Source organism: Mauremys reevesii, linkage group 5 (assembly GCF_016161935.1).
Source record: "Mauremys reevesii isolate NIE-2019 linkage group 5, ASM1616193v1, whole genome shotgun sequence".
Classification (NCBI taxonomy): domain Eukaryota; kingdom Metazoa; phylum Chordata; order Testudines; family Geoemydidae; genus Mauremys; species Mauremys reevesii.
In genome coordinates this window covers 26,277,798-26,304,326 of record NC_052627.1, presented here as the reverse complement: position 1 = coordinate 26,304,326, position 26,529 = coordinate 26,277,798, and the positions used below count along the sequence as shown (strand labels likewise).

Here is a 26,529-nt window from a genome sequence, read left to right as displayed (position 1 = left end):
TGGACTAATCTCAAATCCCTTCAACAAAATCCTGTTGTTTGTGCAAAACTTGTATTCACTGATCCAGGAAGTGTAAGAATAGCACATGGCCAACATGATAGGACTGTCCATGTGTGTCTCTTCACCCTCACTCAGACACCCACTCCGCCCACCCTCATGTGGCCCTGCACCCCCACCCCCTGTTCCTATGTGGCTCTGTACCCCCTCCCCCATCCCCATGTGTCTCTGGGCCCCCACCCAGCCACTCCCCTGTCCCTGTGTAGCTCTGCACCCCTCCCCCATCACCAGGTGGCCCTGCACCTCCCTTCCCTTTGTGGCCCTGTGCGTCCACTCCCATTCAGCCCCTGCCCCAGTCTGTCCTCCCCCACTAGCCCTTATGACCTCCCCCAGCACCCCACGCTGTCTGTCTCCCCATAGCCCCTGTCTCCTGACCCGGCCTGACAGGCGCTGCAAAGAAGGCAGGCTCTTTCTCGTCCCTAGCTGGCCAAGTGCTGCTGCTGTGTTCTATCGCCACAGTGCCCTCTGGTGGGGAAAAAGGCAGAACTGCAGAAGTTATTTTCTGCTGGGAAAAGCAACAAAAGACTCCTGTGGCACCTTATAGACTAACAAAGTATTGGAGCATAAGCTTCCATGGGTGAATACCCACTTCGTCAGACGAAAACTTATGCTCCAATACGTCTGTTAGTCTATAAGGTGCCACAGGACTCATTGTCACGTTTTACAGATCCAGACTAACAGGGCGGCTACCCCTCTTGATACTTTCTGCTGTTCTTGTGCCACAGCACTCTCTGGTGGGCAAAAGGTGGAACTGCAGCAACATTTTGGCAGAAGCTTTTTTTCTGTGCAAAAAATTTAAAGTATGCACAGCTCATTAATTATGCACATGCACAGTAGCGCAGAATTCCCCCAGGAGTCATACAAATAATACTAATAATCCCATAATCTTCCATTTCTGATAAAAAGTACACTCAACTCCCCCTACACTTGGGCATGCAAACTGTCAATTGAGCATGCAGAACTGGTAGCTGCTGTCTTGTGCTCATTGCTTGCACAGGTACCTCTTTTGCTGTGTGCATGCAAACCGCACGTCTTCATGTGCAACATGCAAACATGTACATTTTGCTGGTGCAATTAAATGGCCAGTTGTCAAAGGGTGGTCCAAAAATATTACCTGTACCGGGTCTAAGTAATGCACATTTCTACAGGTTTTACAGAAAATGAGTGATATCAGTATTCCCGAGGCCAGGAAAATATCCTGCACATTATTCTCCTTGCTCCTCCAAAAAAGGAGTGGGCTGGGGTGAAGTCTATAGGCTACGGCAATTATAGACTGAGTTGCTCAGCGTCAGTCATGGGAGAATTATTATGAACTTTTTTGCAGGATTTGATGTACATACCTTTTTCCATAAAGATTTTTATTAATTTTCAGATATATAAATGCAGATTTTTTTAATTAAACCTGACCAAGCCAGTGTTCTTGAATCAGCACGGACAGGGCTAAATCCTGCCTGCTACTATTGCCCATGGTTCTGCACTCACCTACTGGTAGGAAGGGATGTGGAGGGGAGGGTGAAGGTATGGCGAACCTCTTCCCCTTATACAAATAGCATGGCAAGAACTTCTCCAGGAGTACACTAAGATGCAAGTTCCGTTAACTTACCAAACTTCCAGCCACATCTCTAAAGGGAGGGAATGCAGGTAAGATACCCCCAGGAGATGTTAGAAACTCTGCTAGGTCTATTTTGAAGTATTTGAGGCATTCACAGAAGCTAGTACTCTTTATCTGGTGCTCACATACAGTACTCGAGTGATAAACACCTTAGGTGGACAGGCAGGACCAATCATAAAGTCAATAAGCATGAGCATAATCAACATTCCTGCAGTGGCAAGGCTGTTTAAAGGAATAAGGCTAACTAAGACAAGATTGCTAGTCATCCACCTCAAAAAAAAAATCTATTTTCAGCTACGTTAAGCTGTTTGTTGAATTGGGAGGTAGTTCATTTAGATTGCAGTAGAGGTTTCCTGCACGCAACCCAGTGTCAATTTAAAAAAAAAATATGGTAGTGGATAAACTTCCCTAGTGAAGTTGTTTGGTTAATGTCAGGCATCACAGTCTAGGGAGGATAATAGCTGATTAGGTAGAAAATTGTCTGGCAAACAGGACGCAGCGTGGGAGGCTGTACATTGTAAGTTGCCTGGTTTGAAAGAGAGTTACCCTGAATGGTTAGTTTTAGGGGCCCTGCTTTGTAGACAGATGTAAATGATCTGGCTAAGAAGGGCAGATGTAGCGATCATTATTTGTGGATAGTAATAGGGAGCAATACAAACAGAACCAGGGGGATTTCAGTCTTACGGGCAAGATCCTGGTGGTAAACTGGCATAGCTGCTTCATCCACATCAATGGAGTTGCATCTATTTACACCAGCTGTGAATCTAGCTTCCTTTTAAAGTGCAATAGGCAAGTGAACAGAAAATGCAGTTTAACATAACATACAATGCACTAATAAGAGGAAGGGTAGCAGTAATAAATAAGCCCCATATGAAATGCAGCACTTGTGGTATAAAATGACTTAGAACAAAAGCTAGAGGTAATGGCAGAAAAAAACCCTTCAAATCATCAGAGTAGTGTAGGGTTGCAAGATAAAAAACAAACATGACTGTAAGATTCATCCGTGGAGCGGGAGAAAACAAATCTGAAGAAATTACATTATTCAAGGCACTAAGATTCAACCTCATCTGGAATACAGGGTTCAGGTTTGCTGAAGTTTTCACGGGCAGACTACTATTGCTTTAGAAACAGCATGACACATGGCAACCGGGATGAGTTTTAAGCCTATTTTTAGAGAAAATCTAGAGAAAAAAAGAGTTTCTCTCGTCGGAGAGGAGAACAATAGAGTGTGATCTAACAAGAGTATTAAAAAAATAAAAACAGAGGCTGATAAAGTAGAAGCAAGTAATCTGTTCACAGTGGCATTGGGTTAAAAAAAACAGACTAATCATTAGGAAATTATGAGTAAACGGGAATTCAGACAGAACTGTTTTACTCAAAGTGAAGTAAACATATGGACTAAGTTGCTGACCAAAGCCAATAGTGTAGAGTTCAAGAGAGACAGAGAGAGACATATTTATGGTGAGAGAGGGGATTGAAGGATACAATGAAAAAAGCAAGGAAGTGGGGATGAGATAAACTTAAAGGGGCAGACAGGATTTCTTGGGCCCAGTGTCCTTTTACCATTGGATGACTCCAGATGTGTTTGTAAGCAGAGATGTGGAATATATTTTTTAATCAAAGAACTATGGTTAAAGGAACCGTGTTTAGAAAATGATTGTGAACTTTAAATGTTTGATTTTTCTTTTACTTTGAACTAGCATTTGACTGAATTTCTTTTCACATGTTATCTCTACCAGATACCCATAGTGTCTGATCCTGTAGCCCATGGCACAGATGCTCAGCTGATATAAATTGCCATAGTCCCATTGATTTCAATTGAGATAATTTGTACCAGCTGAAGATCTGGTCCTTATGTGCTCATAACTTCCATTGACGTCAATGGGCGTTCTACCTGTGAAAAGACTACAAGATTGGGTCCTAAGTAAAAAATCTGTAGAATAGTCACACTCAAGTAGGGTCGAGATAAGTCAACAGTAATAGAACACACGCAAAGTGGGTTTCATTATCAAAGTGCTTTACAAATACTGTACTTGGTTAAATTCTGCCCACCTTACATATGAGTAGTTGTTTGCTCTACACTGAGCAGAGGCAAGTCTCCAGCCTCTTGTACACTCGCTGCTTTGCTCTCAAGAGTGAAGGCTGCAAAATAAGGCTGTGTGTGGGTTTGGTATTAGCCTGCAAGAGGAAACATGATTCTAAATAGGATACTTAGTCTGCACGTGAGTATGTTAGTCACAATACTTGCTTCCCTTTTTGGTTTTGATCCTGTTATGAGGTAGGAGTAATTTTGTGGTCCTGCAGAAGTGTTCTCCTTAATTATGTTAACTGTGTTTATACACGCAGTGTTCTACCCCTGTGCCATGCAACATTAGGCTTGCGATTAATCAGTTTTACAGCCAGGTCTGGGATGCAGGAATTGGTGACTCCTAGTCCTTTTCTCCAGACACTGGACTCAGGGCCGGCTCCAGGCACCAGCATTGGGTGCTTGGGGCGGCAATCTGCAAGAGGCGGCAGTCTGTGTGTTTTTGCCCCCAAGCAGCGCGCCAAATTGCCAACACAGATGGTGAGGGCAGTCCTTGTGCCGTTAGGGTGGCATGCGTGTTTCTGCGGCAGCAGCAATTTGGCGGCAGCTTCTATGTTCAGCTGTCCGCGGTGGCGTAGCTTCTGTCTTCTGGCTGAAGACAAAAGCTGCCGCCAAATTGCCACCGCCACGGAAACGCACGTGCCGCCCTAACGGCACACAGACTGCCCTCACCGTCCGTGGCGGCAATTCGGCGTGCTGCTTGGGGCGGCGAAAACAGTAGAGCCGGCCCTGACTGGACCCCTACACTCCATGGTAGCCCTCTGTTTCATTTGTACCCACAAATTAGGCTAATACTTAAGACACGTATATGGTCTATGAAATAATAAATATTAATAAAAAATAAATATAAAACAAGATCTGAGTTTTTCAGCTTTCCTGCGCCTTGTCAAGAAACTGAGCAGAGCACGAAACACTGCACCAAGTCCTAAACTGGAAAAGTCAGTTTCAAAAATATCAACCACCCACACCCTCAAACAAATCAAACTCAATCTTCTGTGGTTTAAAAGAGCCATTGTTGTCCTCTGAAGGCTCAGTCCTGTCATTTTAATCAATATTCTGATTACTTCTAGTTCTGTCATTTTCTAATAAATTGAGGGGGTGTACAAGCACCAATGAACTGCTTCAGCTTTAAGGTTTGTACAAATTACTTGGGATGGAAGTAGTTATAGGCTGGTCTTTTGCCAGAAGTTGTTACTCATGTAATAGACATTTCCATCAGTATCAGAAGGCCTTATAATAATGTATTTCAAAATAAAAAAACAGTTAAACGGACATTCATCACTCTGAGAGCATTTTCAAAGGAAGTGTCAGACTTGTAATTCAAGACAGCTTCAAAGCTGAATTCCTGAAAGAGGATTTAACAGGAGAGAAAAAACACAGCCAGCACTGTTTGTGTCCTTTGGTCTCTCTGGTCAGCTTTTTTTCTGTCACTGAAGATGTATGCTTTGCCTCTTTATTATAAACCAAGGGCTAAACCTGCCGCCCTTACTTAGGCAAAATTCCAATTAACTTAAATGAGAGGTTTGCTTGAGTAAAGCCAGTAGGATCAGATCCCAAAGAAGTAGCCACGCTTCTTATTTATTTCAGTGGGCTATGGATAGGGCCCAATATAGGGAAACACCCTTTCCCCATCTGGCTCTGCCAGTGTATCTCCATCCTGACTTGGAACATGCATGCTGTTTCAGATGCAGGCCTTTCATGAGTTTGCCTTTCAATTATGCAGTACCTAATGTCCCTGAGAGAGAAAGATGGGACTAACAGACCCATTTCCATTTGGGAGCCAAGGCAGATTTTGAACACAAGTTTCCATTGGTGTTATACTAGTGCATTAAGTAACCTACTGTACATGCAATGGGATGTTTTCTAACACTCATTTCCTTGTAGCTGTTCATAGTGCAGCGTTTTCTGTAATGCTTGTTAGTGTCACAGAAGGAGTGAAAGACTTTGGTTTTAATGTACAATGTGTGGATTGCCATACTGTAAAAATGCATAATGCCTGGAGACAACATGATCAAGGTACTATCAGTGAGACTACATTTTGTTTTTAACTTCAGATAACTGGAAAATGAAAATTGCTCACTAACATTTCAATGAGAAGTGCAAGAAACTATTAGCTAAAAGAGCTTTCTGCCTGACAGCATTAATTTCCTATTCATTTCATTAACAGGATATTTTTGGTGGGGCTTGTAAATTACAGCATGCTCCTAGCAGACTAATAGCTTCAGGAAAAACATGTAATAGCTCTCCTTAATCAAAATAAGGGCAAGAGTCTTGTTTATCCTGCTGAAGAACTGCAGATTACTGGAGCTTGCTTTCAGTTCTTAATGCTAAAACATCACACAGTTTTTGAAACGTGTATAAGATAAGCAGGACTCTATTCTAGTAAAACATGTATGCAGCCAGTTATTTGTTCCTAACATATGAGTGCTCTCATTACCTAGTTGCTTTATGCCAACATCATAGAAGATTAAGGTTGGAAGGGATCTCATCTAGTCCAGCCCCCTGCTCAAAGCAGGGCTAATCCCAGACATTTTTACCCCAGGTCCCTCAATGGGACTGAACCCCAGTTTCCTCAAGGACTGAACTCACAACCTTGGGTTTAACAGGCCAATGCTCAAACCACTGAGCTACCCTAGGCTTCACTTATTTTTGTACTCTGGGACATATACCATCAAAAAGGAAGCAACCATTGGCTAAATAAACCAAAGTTCTGTCCCTATGGGACATTGTGCCAGATACCTATAATTCTTTGATTAAAAGTTGGTCTTAATTCCTCCCTCAAGAGAAAAATTCTGTTTGTCTTGCTCCTGGGACTAGTCCAGTTGATCTGATTTACTGCTGCTTTGTACTCTGCATAGTCATCTACACCTCTCCACAGTGGATGACAATCATGATAATTTTTTTACACCCACTTAGCACAAGTGTAAATGATTAGACAAAAGTGCAAGGGAGTGGCGAATCAGGTCTATTGATGCCAGTGGGGCTTTTCAGGAAGGTTTTGTCTACAAATGGGTAAGTCCCTTAAAATAAACCTTCTAACATTTTCTTCTTTGTTTAGAACCATGTTCATATATGGTTTGGCTTGGCCCAGCCTGGGCCCATCTCTGCTTTTAATCTCAGATTCTGGAGATGTTTGGTATCATGGAGTTGTGATTTCAAATGTTTCTTTTTACATTGTATCTTCTCTGCAGTTCAGAATACTACCGCTTTGCATTTCTATGGTGCACGAGTTTATTACAGCACTTTACAAACATCAATTAAGCCACACAGCATGAATTTATTAGAAAAAGACTATTTTACAGGTAGGTAAAATGAAATTTCAGGGAAGTTAAATAGCTTTCCTAAGATCACAAAGCAAGTTAGTGGCATGGAATCCTGCCTCCCAGTCATTGACTTTGTCTGTTTATATATTGTACTTATCTGGCCCCTATTACCATTGTATCTGATAATATATCATGTTGAAAGTAGTTATCCTCACAACACCCCTGCAAGATAAAGATTATTTGCACTTTTGAGGGGGTAGCTGAGGTATAGAGGCCCAGTTCCACAAAGGTATTTACGCTCCTAATTTCTGTGCCTTTGTGGATCTGGGTCAGAGAGGATAAGGGCTAGATTTTTGGTAGGTCTTTAGGCACCTAAAGATATAGGTTCTTTGTAGGATTTTTTTAAAAGCACCTAACTCTCTTTGAGTTCATTTGCCTAAGGTCATACAGGAATCTCGTAGAAAGAAGCAATTGAACCCAAATCCCAGCCTAGCACCCTAGCTACTGGGAAATCCTTCATCCCTTTTATCTGTTAGTTAATATTGCCACCATGTATACAAAGACTTGTTGAAAAAGCCAAATATAGAAATTCATTCATTGATAAATGACTGGAAAACATATTTAGGCTTATGTGTCATTTTGTTTTAAATCCTTTTGGCTCAAATAATGAGCCTGCCAGATTTACCAAAAGCAAGGAGAGAGAGGAGTACTGTCAGTGGGAAGAGCTGTGGGTTCCTACAGCACATATGCTAGAGCAGGGGTAGGCAACATATGGGACACATGCCGATTTTCAGTGGCACTCACACTGCCTGGGTCCTGGCCACCAGTCCGGGGGCCTCTGCATTTTAATTTAATTTTAAATGAAGCTTCTTAAACATTTTAAAAACCTTATTTACTTTACATACAACAATAGTTTAGTTCTATATTATAGATTTATAGAAAGAGACCTTCTATAAATGTTGAAATGTATTACTGGCATGCAAAGCCTTAAATTAGAGTGAATAAATGAAGATTAGGCACACCACTTCTGAAAGGTTGCCAACCCCTGTGCTAGAGGTTTGGAAACTCTGCCCAAATTCCATTTGTGATTAGATTTGTAATGCAGTTGTGCTTTTAATGGCTTATTAATTAAATTTAGCAATTTAAATACATATTTTGGGGGGATAATGCAGGGAGAGGGCCATGAAAAGCCATAATATTCCTCAATAGTAGCTTGTGTATCAGACATGTGGAATGTAACGTGTAGCATACATGTCTAGATTGCATTCTCCATCTGGCTAGTTACTGAAAGCTTAGAATTTCCTAGGCTTCTTTCAGTTATTTACTTTAATCTTCTGCCTTTTATAGAAAAGATTACCTTACATTACTCTCCATAGTGGATAAGTTTTGTGGTTTAATCCTACACCTGCTATCTAATTCTCTTTAATGTAATATTTCCCCTGACATACAGAAACACACACAGGATTTCTTGTCTTCTGGTTCTGGTAATGTCTCAAGCAGAAAATCTTTCCCTGTTACACTTGATTTAAGAAAGAGCTCACATGTGACGCTGAGGACCATCCAACTCTTTCAACGTGGGGAACCGTTCTCTGTTACCCAGGAACTCTTTTCCCTTTAGATGGCGCCAGATCCAAAGCCCAGTTAAGTCAATGGGAATTCTTCAGTGGGCTTTGCATCAGGCCCTTTCTCTTAGGTACTTCTATGGTCCTGTTACTGTAGTATTTGAGCACCTCACAGTCTTTAGCAGATTTACCCTTGCAACACCCTTTTTGGGATAGGAAAGTACCATTATCCCCATTTTACTGATAGGGAACTGAGGCACAGAGGGTGGGATCCAGTGAAGGGACTGGGCATTGCAATGCTGAGCATTACAACATCTAGCTTTTTAGGCACTTAGAAAGTCACAGGAACAACACAGGGACCCACTAACCTGAGTTAAGTGCCTAGACCCCCTATACAATAAATGGGGAGAAATAGGCACTTGCAAATACTATCCGCAAAAGCCAGCGTGCTAAGTGAGGAGGTGCCTAAGCTAGCCAATGGGAGATATCAAACACAGGTGGGTGTACTGAGCCCCTCCCTTCTCTCAGAGATAGGTGCCTAAGTCTGGGTTGCAGGGAGGTGCCTCACTCTGCTTTGTGATCCATGAATAAGAACCAGCCACCTGCAGTCAGGTGACTAAGATGCCTAAGCTGCTGCTTCCAGAATTTGGTGCCTGCCTCGCTCCACACAAACCAGCTGGAGGAGGAGGAGAAGGTGGTGGTGGTGGTGCCCACCTTATAACTTATATCCCAATGGTTAGAGCACTCACATAGGATCTGAGAGACATAGGTTCAGTTCACCTCTCTCTGCCAGAGGGGGAGAATCCCACCTCTCAGAGGTGTGCTCTACCCACATTCTGATGGGATCCCTCAGTTTTTCCGGTTGAAGTTGGTCCACTGTAGATGAGAGTGACTGGAGAAGGGGGACTAGAGTTGGCATCTCCCACCTCTCAGGTGTGTGCCCTACCCTGCAGACAACAGAATCATTCTTTCTCTCTCTCTCTGGCCCAATATCAGTATAAGTATTTATCCACAGTCAAACAGTCATTGGGCCAGACAGAAAGAGAGAGAGTCTGACAATGACTCTGTCCCCCTGCTCCAATCACATTGTCATTATTGCTTCAACAGGAGAGACTGACAGAGCCCCACATGAGAATATCTGATAGTTCAGTGGCTAAAGAACTCTCTTCAGAGGTAGAAGCCCCCTGTTTAAGTTCTTTCTCCATCTCAGGCAGAGCGGGGGGAATTGAAACTGGGTCTTCCACAATACAGGTGAGTGCTTTAACCACTTGGCTAAAAAGTTACAGGGGCGCCGCACCACCATCACCACCTCTGACCAGATTTTGAATGGGATCCAGTTTGGCAGGCATGCTCAGCAGCAGCCTGCTGGGTCAGGCCCTGCATGTGGCATAGGCGGACGAAGGCCTAGATTCCCTGGTTTGTGAATCACTCTGGGGCTTACAGAGGAGATAGGTGCCCAGGCAGCAGTGCACATGTCCCAATGTCTAAATCTTAGTCACCAAGGGAATTTTTACAGCAGAACGTTAGGCACCGAGCATAGGCATTAGATGATATGGGCCTGGGCCCCACCAATGTTTGGGCCCAGGGCACAATCAGAAGAGGGGGCTCAAGTTACCTGCCTGGCTGTGCCAGGTTTCAGTGGTGTTTGAGCTTGACACACAGGGTTGCAATGTCACTCAATTTGGCCTGGCTGCCCTGATCAACAGGACAGAGACTGTTATACCTGTGCACCAGGTATGACAGAGATATGGCCCATATGCCAGGTATTTCCCCCTGCCTGGGAGGCTTCACTGCCCAGGCTCCCCTGGAGTCCAACCCATCCCCTGGCCCCAATCAAAAATTTTACAACCCCAACACCTATGGCGCCTAATGAAGGTTTGGCGGCAGCCAAGCAGGGGTTTCATGGATTACAGTGGAGCCATGCACAGAGTCTGAGGCACCTAACTAGAGTTTAGGCTCCTAATTTGCTTTGTGGTTTGCACCTAGAGAGACTAAGTGCCTTCCTCTGTGATCTTGGGCAACTAACAGCAGAGCAAGAAATTGAACCCAGGTTTTTTTTGAGTCCCAGGCAGGCAAGCACTCTAACCACTGGAGTGTTCTCATTAGTTGGGAGAGAATTTAGGTGGTCTCCATATTGGCTGATACCAATAGGGTTCTATGGGTTGCACAACAGGAAGTGCTTATGTCACCAACCCTGTCACCTCCCAGGCTATGGGCAAAGTGCATCAGCTCTGAAATTTCCCTGAGCTTTACCAGTTTACGTCAGTTATGATTTTGAAATTGAACACAACCCCTGCTCCTTCCCTGCACTGCATGTACCAGTGCAGCCCCACGCTCCTTTGAGAAAGACAAATCCAATCTCTCCTGTGATCTAGAATCTTAATTTCATGCAGGAAAAAGAATTTTTCTTTTAAAATCAGCTCAGTCATCAGTGTAGGGACCACTTAATGCCTTAAGCAAATCATTGTAAGAGGTTAAAAAGCTTGTGGGAGTACGTTTAGTCTTTCTACTAGGCTGAAAGGGGTTTAGGTTTCCACTGATTGACCACTGAACCCCTCCCCTTCTCCCAACTCCACGCCTCTGGCCCAGATCAATGTCAGTAGTTAAATGGATCAGTTATTTGAAAGCTGTCTGTTGACCTTTCCTTCATGATTGATTGCATAAAAAATGCACAGGAGTGAGGTTTCCAGCTAGGAGAGCAGTCGCTGCTGACTGCTTTCTCTCACCACTCCCAGTAGACCACTAGGGTTTCCCACGGAGGAATAGGCTGCTTGCATAGATGGAGGACCTGAGAGTGCTCTCACGTAACAATAAAGAAACCGAAAGCCACATCTAGTCTTCTTCCTCAATGGTCTAGAGGAATTATTTATGAAGAGAAGACAAGGGTTGAGTGGTTTACTGGCCTTCAAAACACTACCTGACCTGAGGTCTGCAATTGGCGAGTCACAAGAGCCCTGTGTGACAGTTACCTCGGGGTGTTGGCCTGTGCACCACAAGAGTGAGGAGAAGCGACCAAAGGGGGAAAACACAGGGCATCTGGCTCACTCACTCAATTACATATATGCACATGCCCCTGCTCATTCTCAAACATGTGCCCTTGCAGGCCTGAGAAATAATTACATTTTCTATCTTTCAATGTGTATTTAAAATACATATTTTTTTCTACACACCTTATAGTGTAGGCTATTTTTGTGCAACTCTCTTCCCCATTATGCTTTCTCTGTCTAAAACTAATTTTGTCAGGGCCTTAATTTGCTTTAAATCTCATGTAACCAGTTCCATGGTAACCATTTTGATTTGTGGCACATGGAATGTTTGAGCTGCCAGGGATTGTGTTAGCAGTGTGAATAATAAACCCACTTTTTAACTCTTAAAATAAAGTTTGACAGTGCAGTAAGTGACATTCTGTTTGCGTGGAGGCAGAGAATATAAATTACCCTAATTCAGGAAACACAAAGCAGATAGATGGTGATTATGTTATATGCATCACCCTGTTTTAGTCTCTTCTGTTGGATCAGTTATTCAATGCATGATCTCTCTTCTAAATTACTTACTTAATAAACACGTAACAATACTAGCCTATTGTAGGGCCCAGTGTAACAAGGCCTCTATGCTTAATCCATATTTTACAATCTGGCAATGCACAGCAAGTAATGAAAAGGTTCATAATGGCATTGCTTGAGTCATATTATCAGGGACCGCTCTGGGAAGAACACAGTGCTGCATAGATAACTAGAGATGAACCAGAGCAGTGAAGAAAAGTGTGTACCTAGATGGACAAATAAGATTGTTAGCTAAATAGCTAGATATGGGGATGTCAGATATCTTAACAATTGGAGAGCAGGTGTTTTATAACTTGCCAATGACAAATCATCAATGGCCGTTTACTTGGTCCACTCCCTTTTCCCATGATCTCTCTGTAACTTCCCAGTACTGCCAGCTTCAGGAGGGTCAACCCTAGGATTTGCAAAGATAAGACAGAAATGGAAGTGGAGCTGGAGGAGGGAACCTCAAGCAGACTTCTGTAAATAGTGTGAGAGAGATTTGATGGCGAGAGGAGGTGGAGGAGCATCCGTAGGACTTTGTCATTTTGAGTGGGCCTGTTGCTGAAGAGGTTTTTGATAAAGGCTGGAAGGGGCAGGAATTTGACCTGAGTGCTGGTCACTGAGGCTAGTGGGTTGAGTTCTCAAGTCCAGTGAAGATTAGGGAGGAGATCATGATAGGCTAGATCTTAAATGTATGCTGGGAGAAAGTGCTGAAAGAGTGGGACCCCAAAACACATGGGGCTTAGGCACCTGCATGCTCAGCCCATGCCTAAGGCATGCCCTGCCTTTCAATAGTTTAATCTGGGCAGGTTACCTTGATGTAAGGGTGTCCACAGAAGTAGTGCCAGCTCCTCAGTTGTTCTGTTGCGCCCTCTGGTCCATGTGAATTGAAGAATAGCTACTGTATTCCAGTGCTTTCCAGTCACTACTCCCCCTGCCCCACCCACTGGCTCACCTGTATCATGCCTTTGATGCCAGGGCTGGTGGTAGAGTGGGCACAGAACTCTTGCACAATCTTAACCACCTGGGGAGGCCTCCTATACAGGGATTATTAATAAGGGCCTGTTTCCTCTCCCTTTGAGCCCACCTTATGCTTTTAGAGTGACCTAAAGGGACCTTAAAGTAACTCAGAATGGGGCCCAGAAAGTGAAATTAGAGAGTGGAAAATAACTTGCTAATGCATGTGAAAGACACTTATTCCAGGTTGTGTCTACTGATATTCCCCTTTCCCTCAGCCCCTGCACCCGCCAAAGTCAACAGCACCATCCTATATATGGGGATTAGGACAGATATTATCATGACCAGTTGTTGTACTTTTCTAATTAACTGTGAGCTGCTGCCAGCTTAGAACTCGCATTGATACAATTCCATTCTGGCGGCGTTTGTAGATTGCCATGGTTGCTAGTCTGAGTAAAGCACTGGTGCTGCTAAGCCGTGTCTAGGCCTATTGTCCCTTGCAAATCAAGCACTAAATGATCTAATAAGAGACCAATAAAAGCTGTTGCAGAGTTAATAAAAAGTAAAGAGCTTGTATAGGTGGTAGCACTTCTCCTTGTCAAATTCCAACCCAAAGTAACAACTTAGTTGTCCTGTGAAGGATGAGAATCAAATAGTGACTTAGCAAGTTAGAGGAAAGTGAGATTAGTTCAAGCTCCGAAAGTCATATAAGAAGTAATGGACAATATATTTCAACTGTGGCAACTGGCCTACTTGCTCTCAAATACAATCTGAACCACCCATAGGCTAAATATGCACAGCTGTATGTGACGGTGCCCTGCTGATCCATTTGCATCACATGACAGTTGGAGTAGGTTGGCTGAGAGATGCATTAGACAAACCAAGCCCTCAGGACCCTTAAGAAACATTTCCTCAGCCAGTTTTAGCAAGAGTTTGGTGTGCCATAAAAGATGCTGGTACCAACTCTCCACAAATCATGCCACACTGAAGGAGTGATGACAAAAAAAACTTCACTGACAGAGAGCTGTTGTTGTTAATACAACGTATTAAATACTGAGGAAACATATGCAAAGTAATGTTCTATTAATGCTTGATGACTTGACTCATGCTAGAGAACAGCAAAAAAATGGCTCTTTGCCATTCTGCCAGGATCACTCTGACAGTGTTTACACATTACTAACAGAAAAGTGCCTTTAATGTAAATTGGTTTCATAGCCAATAGGAAAAGGACTTCCTCCACGCCCCTATTTTTGTAGTCCCAGGAATTCTTCTCTCATTCTTTTTGCTTCCTCTTGCTTAAAAGGAAGAATTAGGGCACTGTTGGCTCAAAAAGAGGGGGGCTAGAGAATGAGATGAGATGCTCCATCCACATCAGAAGCTGAGGGCAGTGCCCTAGTAGCTCTCTGTGAGCCACTGCCAACCTGGGAACATGGGTCTAAGCTTAGTACCTGAACATAGATATGCACATGGGACAGCACAGGACACTCTCGTAAAGAAACCAGGTACCGCAGACAAAAATCACGGGGGAGCTGGGACTGCAATCATAGTCCTTCAGCTTTCAGACCCCAGCGTCCTAACCCTCCAACTAAAAAAGAGCCCTTTTAAGTGATAGAACTAACAAATCCCTTATCCCGGGGGCAGGCAACCTATGGCACGGGCGCCGAAGGTGGCACGCAAACTGATTTTCAGTGGCACTCACACTGCCCGGGTCCTGGCCACCGGTCTGGGGGGCTCTGCACACCGGTCTGGAGTGCTCTAACCATTGGGATATAAGTTATAAGGTGGGCACCACCACTGCCACCTTCTCCTCCTCCTAATTTAATTTTAAATGAAGCTTCTTAAACATTTTAAAAACCTTATTTATTTTACATACAACAATAGTTTGGTTATATATTATAGACTTCTAGAAAGAGACCTTCTAAAAATCTTAAAATGTATTACTGGCACGTGAAACCTTAAATTAGAGTGAATAAATGAAGTCTCGGCACACCACTTCTGAAAGGTTGCCGACCTCTGCCTTATCCTCTCTGTGAGCCTGCCAAGAGCCCATACTTATGACAAGGCGTTCCACTAACATTCACAATATCTTAACTACCAATAAAAAGATAAAAGAAAATATTTAACTGCAGCCACTCTATGAACCCCTATCTCTTCTCATGCTGAAACAGTTACCAAGAGCCATATCTAACACAGGTTCAGTACAATACTACTCAGAATCTCAGTCATATGAGGCTGTGGTCTCGGTAAGCTTGTAGAATTGTTTCACAAGTGGGTCCCATCTTTGCCTAATACCTTGCATTTCTAAAGCACATTTCATGTGAGGATTTCGGTGTGCTTGGCAGAAACTGATCAATTAATTTAGCTTCCCAGTACTCCTCTGAGGTTGTTATCCCTATTTCTCCTACAAGAATATGTCTGATTTGTGTTCCTCCTGCTTCCAGCAGATAGTGCCGTTTTGCTGGTCACAAGCCTTGTAAGCCCTGTCTCTACACTGTGTTCCCAGAGTTTTCTGTCTTTGCACTAGAGAGCTGAGCAGACATTAATGGAGCTCCTGCCCCAACCAGGAATTCTACAGTTTTTCAGAATGCAGACACCAGCATCTCTCCTAGTGGCTATGTCACCACATGGCCACCCAACATAGTCAGGCCTGGTGGACGCACACCTCCATGTTCCTGTTTGTTGGCATATCATCAGATTTTGCAGCCAGAACCTTCAGTGCTAGTAGAGTACTCTACCCTTTGGAATCTCAGCCTTGTTGGGCTGCATTATCAAGTGCATGGTAGTAGAAATTATAACCTTCATGACGGAGAGAATTCAATTTTTCCTCTTTCTAAGCCATAATCCCAGTAAGCATTCCTACAAGGAAGCCAAATAGGCCCCTCCCTGATATACAGTGAGATAGAAATGGATGGATTTGTCATAAACAGACACAAGAGCAGCCTAATCACCTGCCAGTCTTGACCCAATGGTTAGGATTGAAGAAAAGAAAAAATAGCAGGTGGGTCATTTTTTTTTCTCTTACAGAGGGAGAAACTGAGGACAGTTTCCATGACTTGCCCAAGATCACACCAGGTTTCTGGCAGAGCCAGGAACTGAATGTTGGTCTGTTGCTGTCCAGTCTTGTAATTTAGCCCCAAGACTGTCGTCCTCCTCCTTAATGAATACAACTATTTTGAACAAATGAACTGTGATTCTTTCTTACTTGGCTTCTTTCATACCGTCTCCGTGCACATAATGACTTTAGAAAATTTGAAAATAAATGCAGGTCGCAGCAGCATGCTTTCTTAATAAAGTTTCCTAGTGAATTTTGAGTGCATAATTTATGTTATATCATATTGAAATGTAGCACCTGCAGTGAGTTATTTCTTTGCAAATGCCAAATCCGATGTTTTCAAAGGGGGTTGAAGATGAAACGAAAGCAGAAGTTTTATATAGCTCTTGTTAGCCTTGAGATTGTTTATGAATACTAGAGCTGACCTGCAGGTTTAAATGACATTGATTGTTACACTTTAACTTTGAGCTAATGGATTAATGACTTGCAAAGCTCTGAGTAGCCAAAAACAATAGGAATCTATGAAGGATTTTGGTCTCAAGCTATAGTATTCTGCTGACTTTTTCTTTAAGTGGGAGCATTGCACAGAAAAATAGAACTTTAAATATGTAATTATTCCAATTTGTTGCTTAGAAAAATGCCTTTTTAAAACAGCATCAATTTCTGTGTCTTTAGCAACAGAAATAGAAAACATTAAACTGATTCCTGGTACTTTCAATTATAATTTCTCAATATAAGAGGTAAATCTTGCTGCAGTTTGGCAGAATGTAGCTATTGAACCATCCTTCTAAATTGTTCAACTTAAGGGAAAGGCAGCTCAGTGAATACAGATCAAAAAGATATGAGAAACATCCTGCCTCCCTTCCACAATTGTGTATGAACTAGATTCTGCCCTCATTTCCCCGTTAAAGCCATTAGAATTGTGCAAGATATAAGGGAGGGCAGAATTTGGCCTTGTGTCCAATACATTGGTGATTTTAAAATTGCTGTTTGCTTCTTGTTTTTATCATCCTGAGTAAAATGTGCCAATACAGAAATCCTTTCAATACTTGAAATATGGCTAAAAGGTCACTGTTTAGAACACAGACAATACAGCGTATGAGACGCTGCTTATCTATTGGTTCTATGATGAATATGTTGACAAGCATTTGAATTTTAATAATTAATCATGATAAAACAAAGGAGTGTTAATAATTTAAAGTCTCCTAATGCAGATTGGTAAACTACTTGTATACACGGTTTCTGTTAAGTTTCGCCTGCGTTAATTTTAACCAAAAAGAGCACCATCAATTTTAATTATTAAAGAATATAATAACATTACATACTGGCTCAGACCAATGGTTCATCTAGCCCAGTATTCTGTCTTCTGACAGTGGCAGGTGCTAGATGCTTCAGAGGGAATGAACAGAAAAAGGCAATTTATCGAGTGATCCATTCCCTGTCATCCAGTCCCAGTCAGAGGTTTAGCGACACCCAGAGCATTGGGTTGCATCCCCAACCATCTTGGCCAGAAGTGCGCAAACTACGGCCTGCAGGCCACATCCAGCCCACGGGACCCTCCTGCCTGGCTCCTGAGCTCCTGCTCCAGGAGTCTAGCCCCCGGCCCCTCCCCTGCTGTTCCCCTCCCCCGCAGCCTCAGCACACCCCCACCGCCAGTACAATGCTCTGGGCGGCAGGGCTGCGAGCTCTTGCTGGGCAGCGCAGCTGCAAAGCCCAGCCTGACCCGGTGCTCTGTGCTGCGCTGTGCGGCTGTAGTGCTGCCAGCCACTAGTGCTCCACGCAGCGCAGTAAGGGGGCAGGGAACTGGGGGGTTGGATAGAGGGCAGGGGAGGTCGAGGTGGTGGTCAGGGGATGGGGGTGTGGATAGGGGTTAGGGAGGTCAGAGGGTGGGGAACAGGGGGGTTGAATGGTGGCAAGGGTCCCAGAGGGGAAGTCAGGAAGAAAGGAGGGGTTGGATGGGGCGGTGGGGGGCAGTCAGGGACAGGGTTTCCGGGATCAGTCAGGGAACAGAGAAAAGGGGTGGTTGGATGAGGTAGGGGTCCCGGGGGGGCATCAGGAATGAGGGGAAGAGTTGAATGGGGAGGTGGGGGGCGGTCAGGGGACAGGGAGCGAGGTGGTGGTGGATGGGGCAGGGGTTCCAGGGGACTGTCAGGGAACAGGGTGAGTTGGATGGGACAGGAGTCCCGGGGGGGCCCATCAGGGGGCAAGAAGAAGTGGGGGGGATGGATAGGAGTGGGGGCTGGGCCACGCCACCCTCCCCTAACCGTCCCTCCATACAATTTCCAAAACCTGATGCGGCCCTCAGGCCAAAAAGTTTGCCTGCCCCTGATCTTGGCTAATAGCCATTGATGGACCTATCCTCTATGAACTTATCTAATTCTTTTTTAAATCCAGTTATACTCTTTACCATCACAACATCCCCCGGCAATGAGTTCCACAGGTTGACTGTGCATTGTGTCAAGAAGTATTTCCCTTTTTCTTTCTTTCTTTCTTCTTTCTTTTCTTTTAAACTTGCTGCTTGTTAATTTAATTGGGTGAGCCCTGGTTCTTGTGTTTATGTGAAGAATAAGGAAGTGCTATTTACATCACTTTCTCCACACCATTCATGATTTTATAGACCTCGATCATATTCCCCCTTAGGGTATGTCTACACTATAAGAGTAGTTAATTTGTGTATCCACACTAAGGACACTAATTCGACTTTGTGAGAGTCACTCAATGCATGCTGGTAACTGTCATCATTGAACCGTCAATCACGCCGCCCACTCTTCCACAGTCAGCTGCTGAGATCGGGCTACTTTTTCATGGTGCTGCGCGCACACTGGTGGACCATAGGAACTCTGCTCTGTTTAGACGCCTGCAGGAAGGTAGTTTCTTCCCCGGACAAAAAAATAACTTGGAATGCAGAGAGCCCTATATAGATCCTCGGGACCAGCCAGCCCCGCCCGCTAATGCCTGGCGTCGGAAGCTCTGTGCGCCGCGCACAGCGACAAGGAAGGAACTCTTCAAGTACGCCAGCGAGCAGTGAGCAGCGACTGTTGTGTTTGTTCTTCTCTCTAGAGAGACCTGTCCAACACACATTTAAAAATAAAAGACATGTTCCAGTGTAACTTTACAAAGGTTTCTTTATTTGATGACTTTTACAGGGTTGAAAACTGGGACACGACTGTGCTGCTGGTAGTGTGTGCAGTGATGTAAGACCGCCTGTAAACTTGGAATGATAGACTCCTCTCCCTCCCAGGCGGGTCTGCAGTGTTGACTGATGTTTCGCCATCCCTCCCCTCCTTAAAACTTTGGGACTCCTGTGGTCCAGGACAGGGACCGTTGCATGAGATCCACAGAACCTGCAAACCACCTCCCATAGCCGACAGGGTGCCTAATGACTGCAGTGTGTGTGTGACCTGCTGCTGATCCTGCCCCCATGTCTGTACCCTGGGTAAAGGTGATTGTCCTGTCAAATACCCCCCCCCCCCCCTTCCACACACTCCTCTAAAAAAAAGAACATGCAAACAGTAATTAACAGAAAAGTATTTTTATTTTCAACTAGACAGTTAGGGGATGAAACTGGGATGGGGGCTTGGGTGAGCGGGGGAAAGGAGACTTCTCAAAATTTAGGGTGAGAGCTTTTTTTACTGGAGCACTCTGCTGGGGTGCAGTGACAGTTTACACGGCCTCTGGCACCTCCTTCTGGTTATTTTGGGTGATGCAGATACACTGCAGGGGGCTCTGTCCTCTTGCCTGAGGTCCTGCAGAACATGCACAAGGCGCAGGAGCATGTCCGTTTGCTCCTCATTAGTCCAAGCAGCGTTTGAGTCGCCTGCTTGTCTTGACAGGGTCTCCTCCACTGGCTCTGCTGGTCTTGCCAGCCTCTGTGATGCTGTGGCGGGTCTGGAGACAGTCAAAGCTGTGTGATAGAAAAAAGGAGTGAATTCTTTGCAAAAAATTTTTTTGAACAATGAACACAGTGTAGTCTGTCTCTGTGAATTCTGGGTTGAGATCCCAGTGCCTGATGGGGCAAAAACCATTGTGGTTCTGGGTAAATGTCGTCAGTCATCCCTTCCTCCGGGAAAGCTACAGCAGACAATCATTTCCGTTTCAAGCCCGTACCTGGATTGAACCATGGAGCCTGTTTTGCCTTTTGTGCCTGTCACCATATGTGTACTAGATGCCACTGACAGAGGTGGTCCAGCAGCGCTACACAGCAGCATGCTTTTGCTTTTGCATGACAGCAGAGATGGTTACCAGCCATATTGTACCATCTACCACACCATAAATTGGTAATAAGATGGGCATGGTTACCAGTCCTTTGCACTGCACCATTTGCTGCTGTTATCTAAAAATAGAATCAGTCCTGCCTAGAATATGGGCAAGTGTACTAGAGAACCACTGTATCAGAGAACCAGAGAGCACAGCTGCACTGTGTCAGATCCTGCATAGATTATGAGCTGTATGCTATTCACAGGGAGTGCTCCTGCAACAACCCCACCTGTTCATTCCATTCTTCCCCAGCCTTCCTGGGCTACCATAGCATTGTCCCCCCTTGTGTGTGATGAGTACTAAAGAATGCAGGAATAAGACACACTGACTCGTAAGTGAGAAATGAGTGGAAGGCAGCCTCCAGTTTCTATGATACTCCAGATAGCACATTAAGGAGTGAGGAGGAGAGGAGCCCAACATCCTGCTGCTAGTCCAGGGGCAAATCTTTCTTTTCATTACACATGTGGGGCTGATGGAGCTCAGGAGGGTTATCAGCCATACTGCACCATCTACCAGGAAAAATTAGGTTCACCTGACACTGGGGGACCTGACAGATGGTAGTCGGCATGGTTACCAGTCCTTTTGCATTGCCCCATGTGCCAATAAGCTGATGATGAGGACGGATACCAGCCATATTGTACCATCAGCCATCCATAGCGTGGGGGGAGCAAGGATGTTGGTGTTGAGTGCTGCACCCATCGCGCTATCTGCAGCATTCAGTAAAGATACACTGTTTTTGACCTAGAAGCATTTGGGCTCAGCCAAGAATGCAAATGCTTTTCGAGACAGCAGGAACTGTGCGTGCTGAGTCTCTGCTATGCCCTGTGTCCGAGATTTTTTAAACTCTCTGCTATGCCGTCTGTCCGGAATTTTTAAAAAAACTTTGGACCAGGCGTGTTCTATCCCCATATATAGAGAGACCCTATAGAGAGACCCTTTCCTCTTCATTATTCATATTATAAAAATAATAATAAGGTTAAGTAAGATCTCCGTGAGGTGATGAAGAGATCCTGGCTGTGTCGGGACCCCCCCGCCTAGCGCTGCTGCCTCTCTCCCTCCACAAAAACCCTCCTCATCTTCCCGGACACTGTCCCATCGTCAGAGTCCATGGTCACTGGTGGGGCAGTGGTATCAGATCCAAGACTTTCCGATCAGTCTATGCTGGGTCCCTCTTTCTATTCAGAGATTACATGAACTCCTCTGCTGGAGAGCTCTGCATTGCTGCATGAGATTCTAACTGTCCAGACAGGAAAAGGAATTCAAATTTTCCCGGACTTTTCCTGTGTGGCTGGTCAGAGCATCCGAGCTCGGACTGCTGTCCAGAGCATCAACAGAGTGGTGCAGTGTAAATTCAAATTAAAGTTCTAGTGTGGACCAGGCCTTAGACATCTCTTTTCTAAGTCCCAATCTTTTTCATCTCTCCTCATACGGAAGCTGTTCCATACCCCTAATTATTTTTGCTGCCCTATTCTGAACCTTTTCCCATTCTAATATATCTTGTTTGAGGAGGAGTGACCCAAACTGCACATAGCATTCAGGCTGTGGGCATACCATGGATTTATATAGTGGCATTATGATATTTTCTGTCTTATTATCTATCCCTTTCCTAATGTTTCTTAACATTTTGTTAGCTTTTTTGACTGCCGCTGCACACTGAGCAAATGTTTTTAAGAGAACTATTCAGAATGACTCCAAGATCTCTTTCTTGTGCGGTGACTGCTCATTTAGATGCCATCATTGTGTACATATAGTTGGGATTATGTTTTCCAATGTTCATTACTTTAAAAAAAGGTCTGGGTGCTGGCAAAGAGGAGGCCAGCTCCAGTAAATGTTAACAACTCAAGCAGCAGATTTGGGGAGGAAAAATGAAATGAGTCAAAGGCCAATCACCCAGAGTCATTGGTTCCTCAGGCTACGCTTATGCTGTACTATAATAGTTCTTTATGGGGGTTAAAAAAGGTAAACCTAAAATGTAAAATTATTATGTATAAGTAAAAAATAGACACTTGTGACTTTGGGTCTTTTAATCACAAAAAGACGGCATGAAATCCTGGTCCAAATGAAGTCAATGGTAAAATTCCCATTAACGTCAGTTGGGCCAGGATTTCACCCATAATTTTTTTTACTGGGAGATTGTTGTTAGCCATCCACCTCAACAGACAATATTTTTTCTTGCTGTTCAGCTCATGGCAAGATTGAACAATATTTTCCCTGTCATTTTCCTTATTATTATCCTGGTGATACACATGTAATGTTTTCTCCTAATTTAATCTACATAACCAGGACACTGCTGTGCTCTCCCTTTACAAAATGGCTAGCTTGCCATTAGAAAAAGTCACTTCAGTGTCTGCAGTGTTCTCTAGCATTTCCCAGGTTTTACTATAGAAAATTCCTGAAATACTGGACCTACTAAAGTAGCTGTTCAGTTATCGAAGGCATTTGGCAAGTTTTTAAGGGTGACCACTGTATTCAAATTGTTATTTTAGTAATTTTACAAAGCTCCTTGATAAACGGAGATTGACATTAGTAAAGAGCCCTAGCTGTTCATCATTATTGCAGCTAGAGTCTCATGCTAGCTCTCAGGTTACACAAATCAGATCATTTAACAGTCATTCCAATGTTAGCTGTTTAAATAGATGTTGTTGTTCCACTCATGGCTGACTTTTCAGAAGGATGCCATTCTCAAATCTCCTACCATTTGCTTGCAAAAGTCCAGCTTTCATACTGAAAAACATTAATACATCAAAATGCTCTTAAAGGAGGAAGAACAATAAATACTTGAAACATACCCTATGCAATAGTCAGGCCTATCTGTCTCAGTGCTATATTAACAACAACACCCCCTCCCACCCCCCGCAACATTTAAAAAATGTTCAAGAGCAATTAAGAGGGGGGAAAAGTTTATAAGATCTCTAAACAATGATCTTTTAATTACTCTGATTTAATAGTGTATGTAAACTCGTGTGTGTGTGCGCGTGTGTGTGTGTGTGAGAGAGAGAGATTTGGCCATGGTCCAGAAGATTCTTACTAGAGGCTGTTTTGTCACTGTAGTTGTCACGTGTCTCTGTTTTCCTTGACATTTTCCCTTACTGCTTTTTATATTTGTCCTACAGCACAAAATAACTGCATCATGACATTTGTAGCTTCACCTTGTGTAATGTGCGATGATGCAGTGTCCTATTATGACTTTACGTCATTGAATGGACAATGCAACTTCATGACACATCGACAAAATGCTACTAAGTTGTGTTACCATGTGTCAACTTATGCCATGGTAAATTTGCATCAAAGTGTCATGATGGTGAAAGGCTCAGAATTGATTCAGTACTGTGCTTCATACTAGGCTTCTAGGATGTGAGAGATCCATGAACATTAGGATTGTCCCAGGAATTTCTTTGTTTACCTCCTCTGCATGATTTTCCAGCCTGATGCTATTGTTACTGCTGCTCTGTGAACTAACCAGCCAGCATGGGTATTGAGTTACACGGTGTTTGGCATCCACCCCAATAGAGACAAAACATGTAATCGCTGTACCTGATGACCTCCCATCAAATCATCAAGCGGAAATTCTGAAACATCCATCCCGTATCCCACACCACGGTGTGGTAATACAACATACCATGGTAGCCAGATAGCCTATTTGAAAGAATGACAGTCCATATAACAGATTGTAGTTTGATGGAGTATAGACACTTACACCGGGGATTTTTTTGCAACCTGCTTGAAAAAGCATGACACTTACGATGTGAACAGTGCATGTTTACTGGGAGTGAAAAATAAAGCTGTATCTATGTTACAGTAAATGAGTTTTAGATTTGGTTACCTTCTGAATAAAAGACGTCAACATTCCCTGGGTAATATATAAATTATTTTGTGTGTGAAGTGATGAACAAATGTGTAAATGAGAATTTTGGATGTGTTTCACCTACTCTGTGAACTCAAGTTATATTTGAACCAGACTTCTAGAGCTGTGTCTTTATCCTTTGGGTCACCACGCCTAGTTATCTGATATCGACTGTATCGTCTAATGATTTAGTTTGTTTGTAGAAGTAATTACATATGTCATTACCCTATATCATTGTGGAGTGTGTACTATAATTTATTCATTTATATATAAGGTCAAGGAGAAGTCTGAAATCAGATAATCTTTTCTACTCGATATGGCTACAAGCAGTGATAATTTCATAACACTCTTATATACTGTAGTTCCTGTTAATAATTATTAGCTTCAATTCTTTAAGCTGGAAAGGGAGCAATATCATCTTCAGGAACTGGAGAAGGGTTTGTATCATTTGAAGAACTGCACATTTTTAATAAGATTTCAGCTATGTCTATATAATTCTGTTCAGGTTTTCAGGGTCTCTTGATAATTTTTTTGTTTCTCAAAATTTGAGACAATTTTTGGAAGCAATAGAGATTAGTTGAAAGTACAGGATTTAAGGAAAAACTACAAGTCATCCCTATTGCCAACTATTTATCACTTTTCTGCATATAAAACTCCAGCACTTTTTCTATCCTGCCTTCTAGCTACTACAGAACATCAATAACTCTACATATATCTTCTGTGCAATCTGTGGACTAGAAGAGAAATGAAGTCTAGCTTGTAATTTTTTTTTTTTAAAGGGGAGTTATGTTTGATTTCTGGCCAACAGAAAGTCCTTATACTTTAACTGTCTCTGCCCAGTCAATAATATTACAAGTATTCTCAAGACAGTCCACCATTTAGTATACATAAGAGTGAGCTCATTCCTACAAACGTATCTAGTTGTCGGTCAGTTAAAACTGCACCTTGTTTTTCAGCTTTTATCACATTTTAACCATTAATCACTTTTTCTATTTTTAAACAGCAAATCAACTAAGTAACCTAAATGATTTAATTTTTTTAAATGATCAAGCAGTCTACTGTTTAAAATCAGTATTTAAGTATTTACATTCAGTATTTGATTGATTGAATTAAAATCAGTATTTAAGATCAGTTGAATCGCACCCACCAAGCATATATGATAATTTTATCTGTTTTCCATTTAACTCCATGGGTGTTCTGGGACTTGCAGTTCATAGTCACAAAAAGAACAAGAGTACTTGTGGCACCTTAGAGACTAACAAATTTATCTGAGCATAAGCTTTCGTGGGTTTATTTTCCACTGCATACATCCGATGAAGTGGGCTGTACTTTGCAGTACAGTACTCCTGTTCTTTTTGTAGCTACAGACTAACATGGCTGCTACTCTGAAACCAGTTAATATTCAGTGATGCAGCATACTGCTTTGTTCCCATCATTCTTGCTCTTCCAGTGGCAATGGGGACCAACCCTAAAATCCATGACAGTGGTCATAACAGTAGGGAAAGGAAAAGAGTCCAATTCTGCAAAGTGCTGAATGCTCCTAGGATTTGAGGACACAGAGCAATGAGCAAATCATATCTAATTATGGAATGTATCCCTCATATAGTAGGCAAAGCTCAAGATATACCTTCCCTTTTCATTTGTGTCCACCCCATAATTGTTTCCTACTTGTAGTTTTTATTTCCAGATTGTTTGGTTGCTGTGTGGCAGCTGCACAACTGATACATACTAGCAAAAAGTAAAACCAATTAAAAAAATCAGACAAAGAAAATATCAGTCAATTCCATCTGAGAGTTTATCTCCTTTAAATTACTTCCATATAATAACTGAAATTGTGTGCACAGCTAAAATGGAAAGAGAGCTTCCCCAGCCCTTGTACAGTTTATATTAATAACTAAAGAGAACATATTTCCATTTGATTTGTGTGAAAGCTCCCACTGACACTGTTAGAAGATGCATATATGGATTGATCATTAGCAGCAGAGTAACAAAGTAAAGATCATAAAACACAGTTAGGTTTTTCCTAACAAGGACCTCAGGCTGCAACTAGTGTAACTGCCTGCCAGTTTACCAGATTTATCAAAAACACGTCTTGCAGTTAACTGGACTTTAAGTGGTTTAAAGACACATTATCAACATTTTGGTTTTGTGTGAAATAACGCAAGAGAGGGAGATATAATGTGCAATGAATGCAGGCAGGTTTGTTTTTGACGAAGTGAGGATTGAAAGGGTTGAAATACTCTACAGCACTGGAAACGCAAACATAATATTGTTCTAATGCATTATTATTAATT

General features: G+C 43.0%; 1 protein-coding gene and 1 long non-coding RNA gene across 9 annotated transcripts in view; one reads left to right on the top strand and one right to left on the bottom strand.

Annotated features, from left to right (window-relative positions):
* UNC5C (unc-5 netrin receptor C) overlaps positions 1 to 26,529 on the top strand; it is a 346,384-nt gene that overhangs the window by 53,267 nt on the left and 266,588 nt on the right. The window contains exons 1-2 of one of the 8 annotated variants that reach the window (XM_039541741.1): positions 6,734 to 6,767; positions 6,947 to 7,057. The exons of 5 other annotated variants lie outside the window; for them this stretch is intronic. In XM_039541741.1, coding sequence (XP_039397675.1) covers positions 6,764 to 6,767; positions 6,947 to 7,057 — 115 coding nt within the window. In that variant the 5' untranslated portion in view covers positions 6,734 to 6,763. Of the gene's footprint in view, positions 1 to 6,676; positions 6,768 to 6,946; positions 7,058 to 26,529 lie in introns of those variants that run through there. 2 more of the 8 variants (XM_039541746.1, XM_039541745.1) reach the window with 2 other exon arrangements.
* LOC120406691 lies at positions 22,836 to 23,550 on the bottom strand. The gene is made up of 2 exons (XR_005599484.1): positions 23,420 to 23,550; positions 22,836 to 23,115 (listed from the first exon to the last, which is right to left on the bottom strand). It is a non-coding gene; the product is annotated as an uncharacterized LOC120406691 (long non-coding RNA).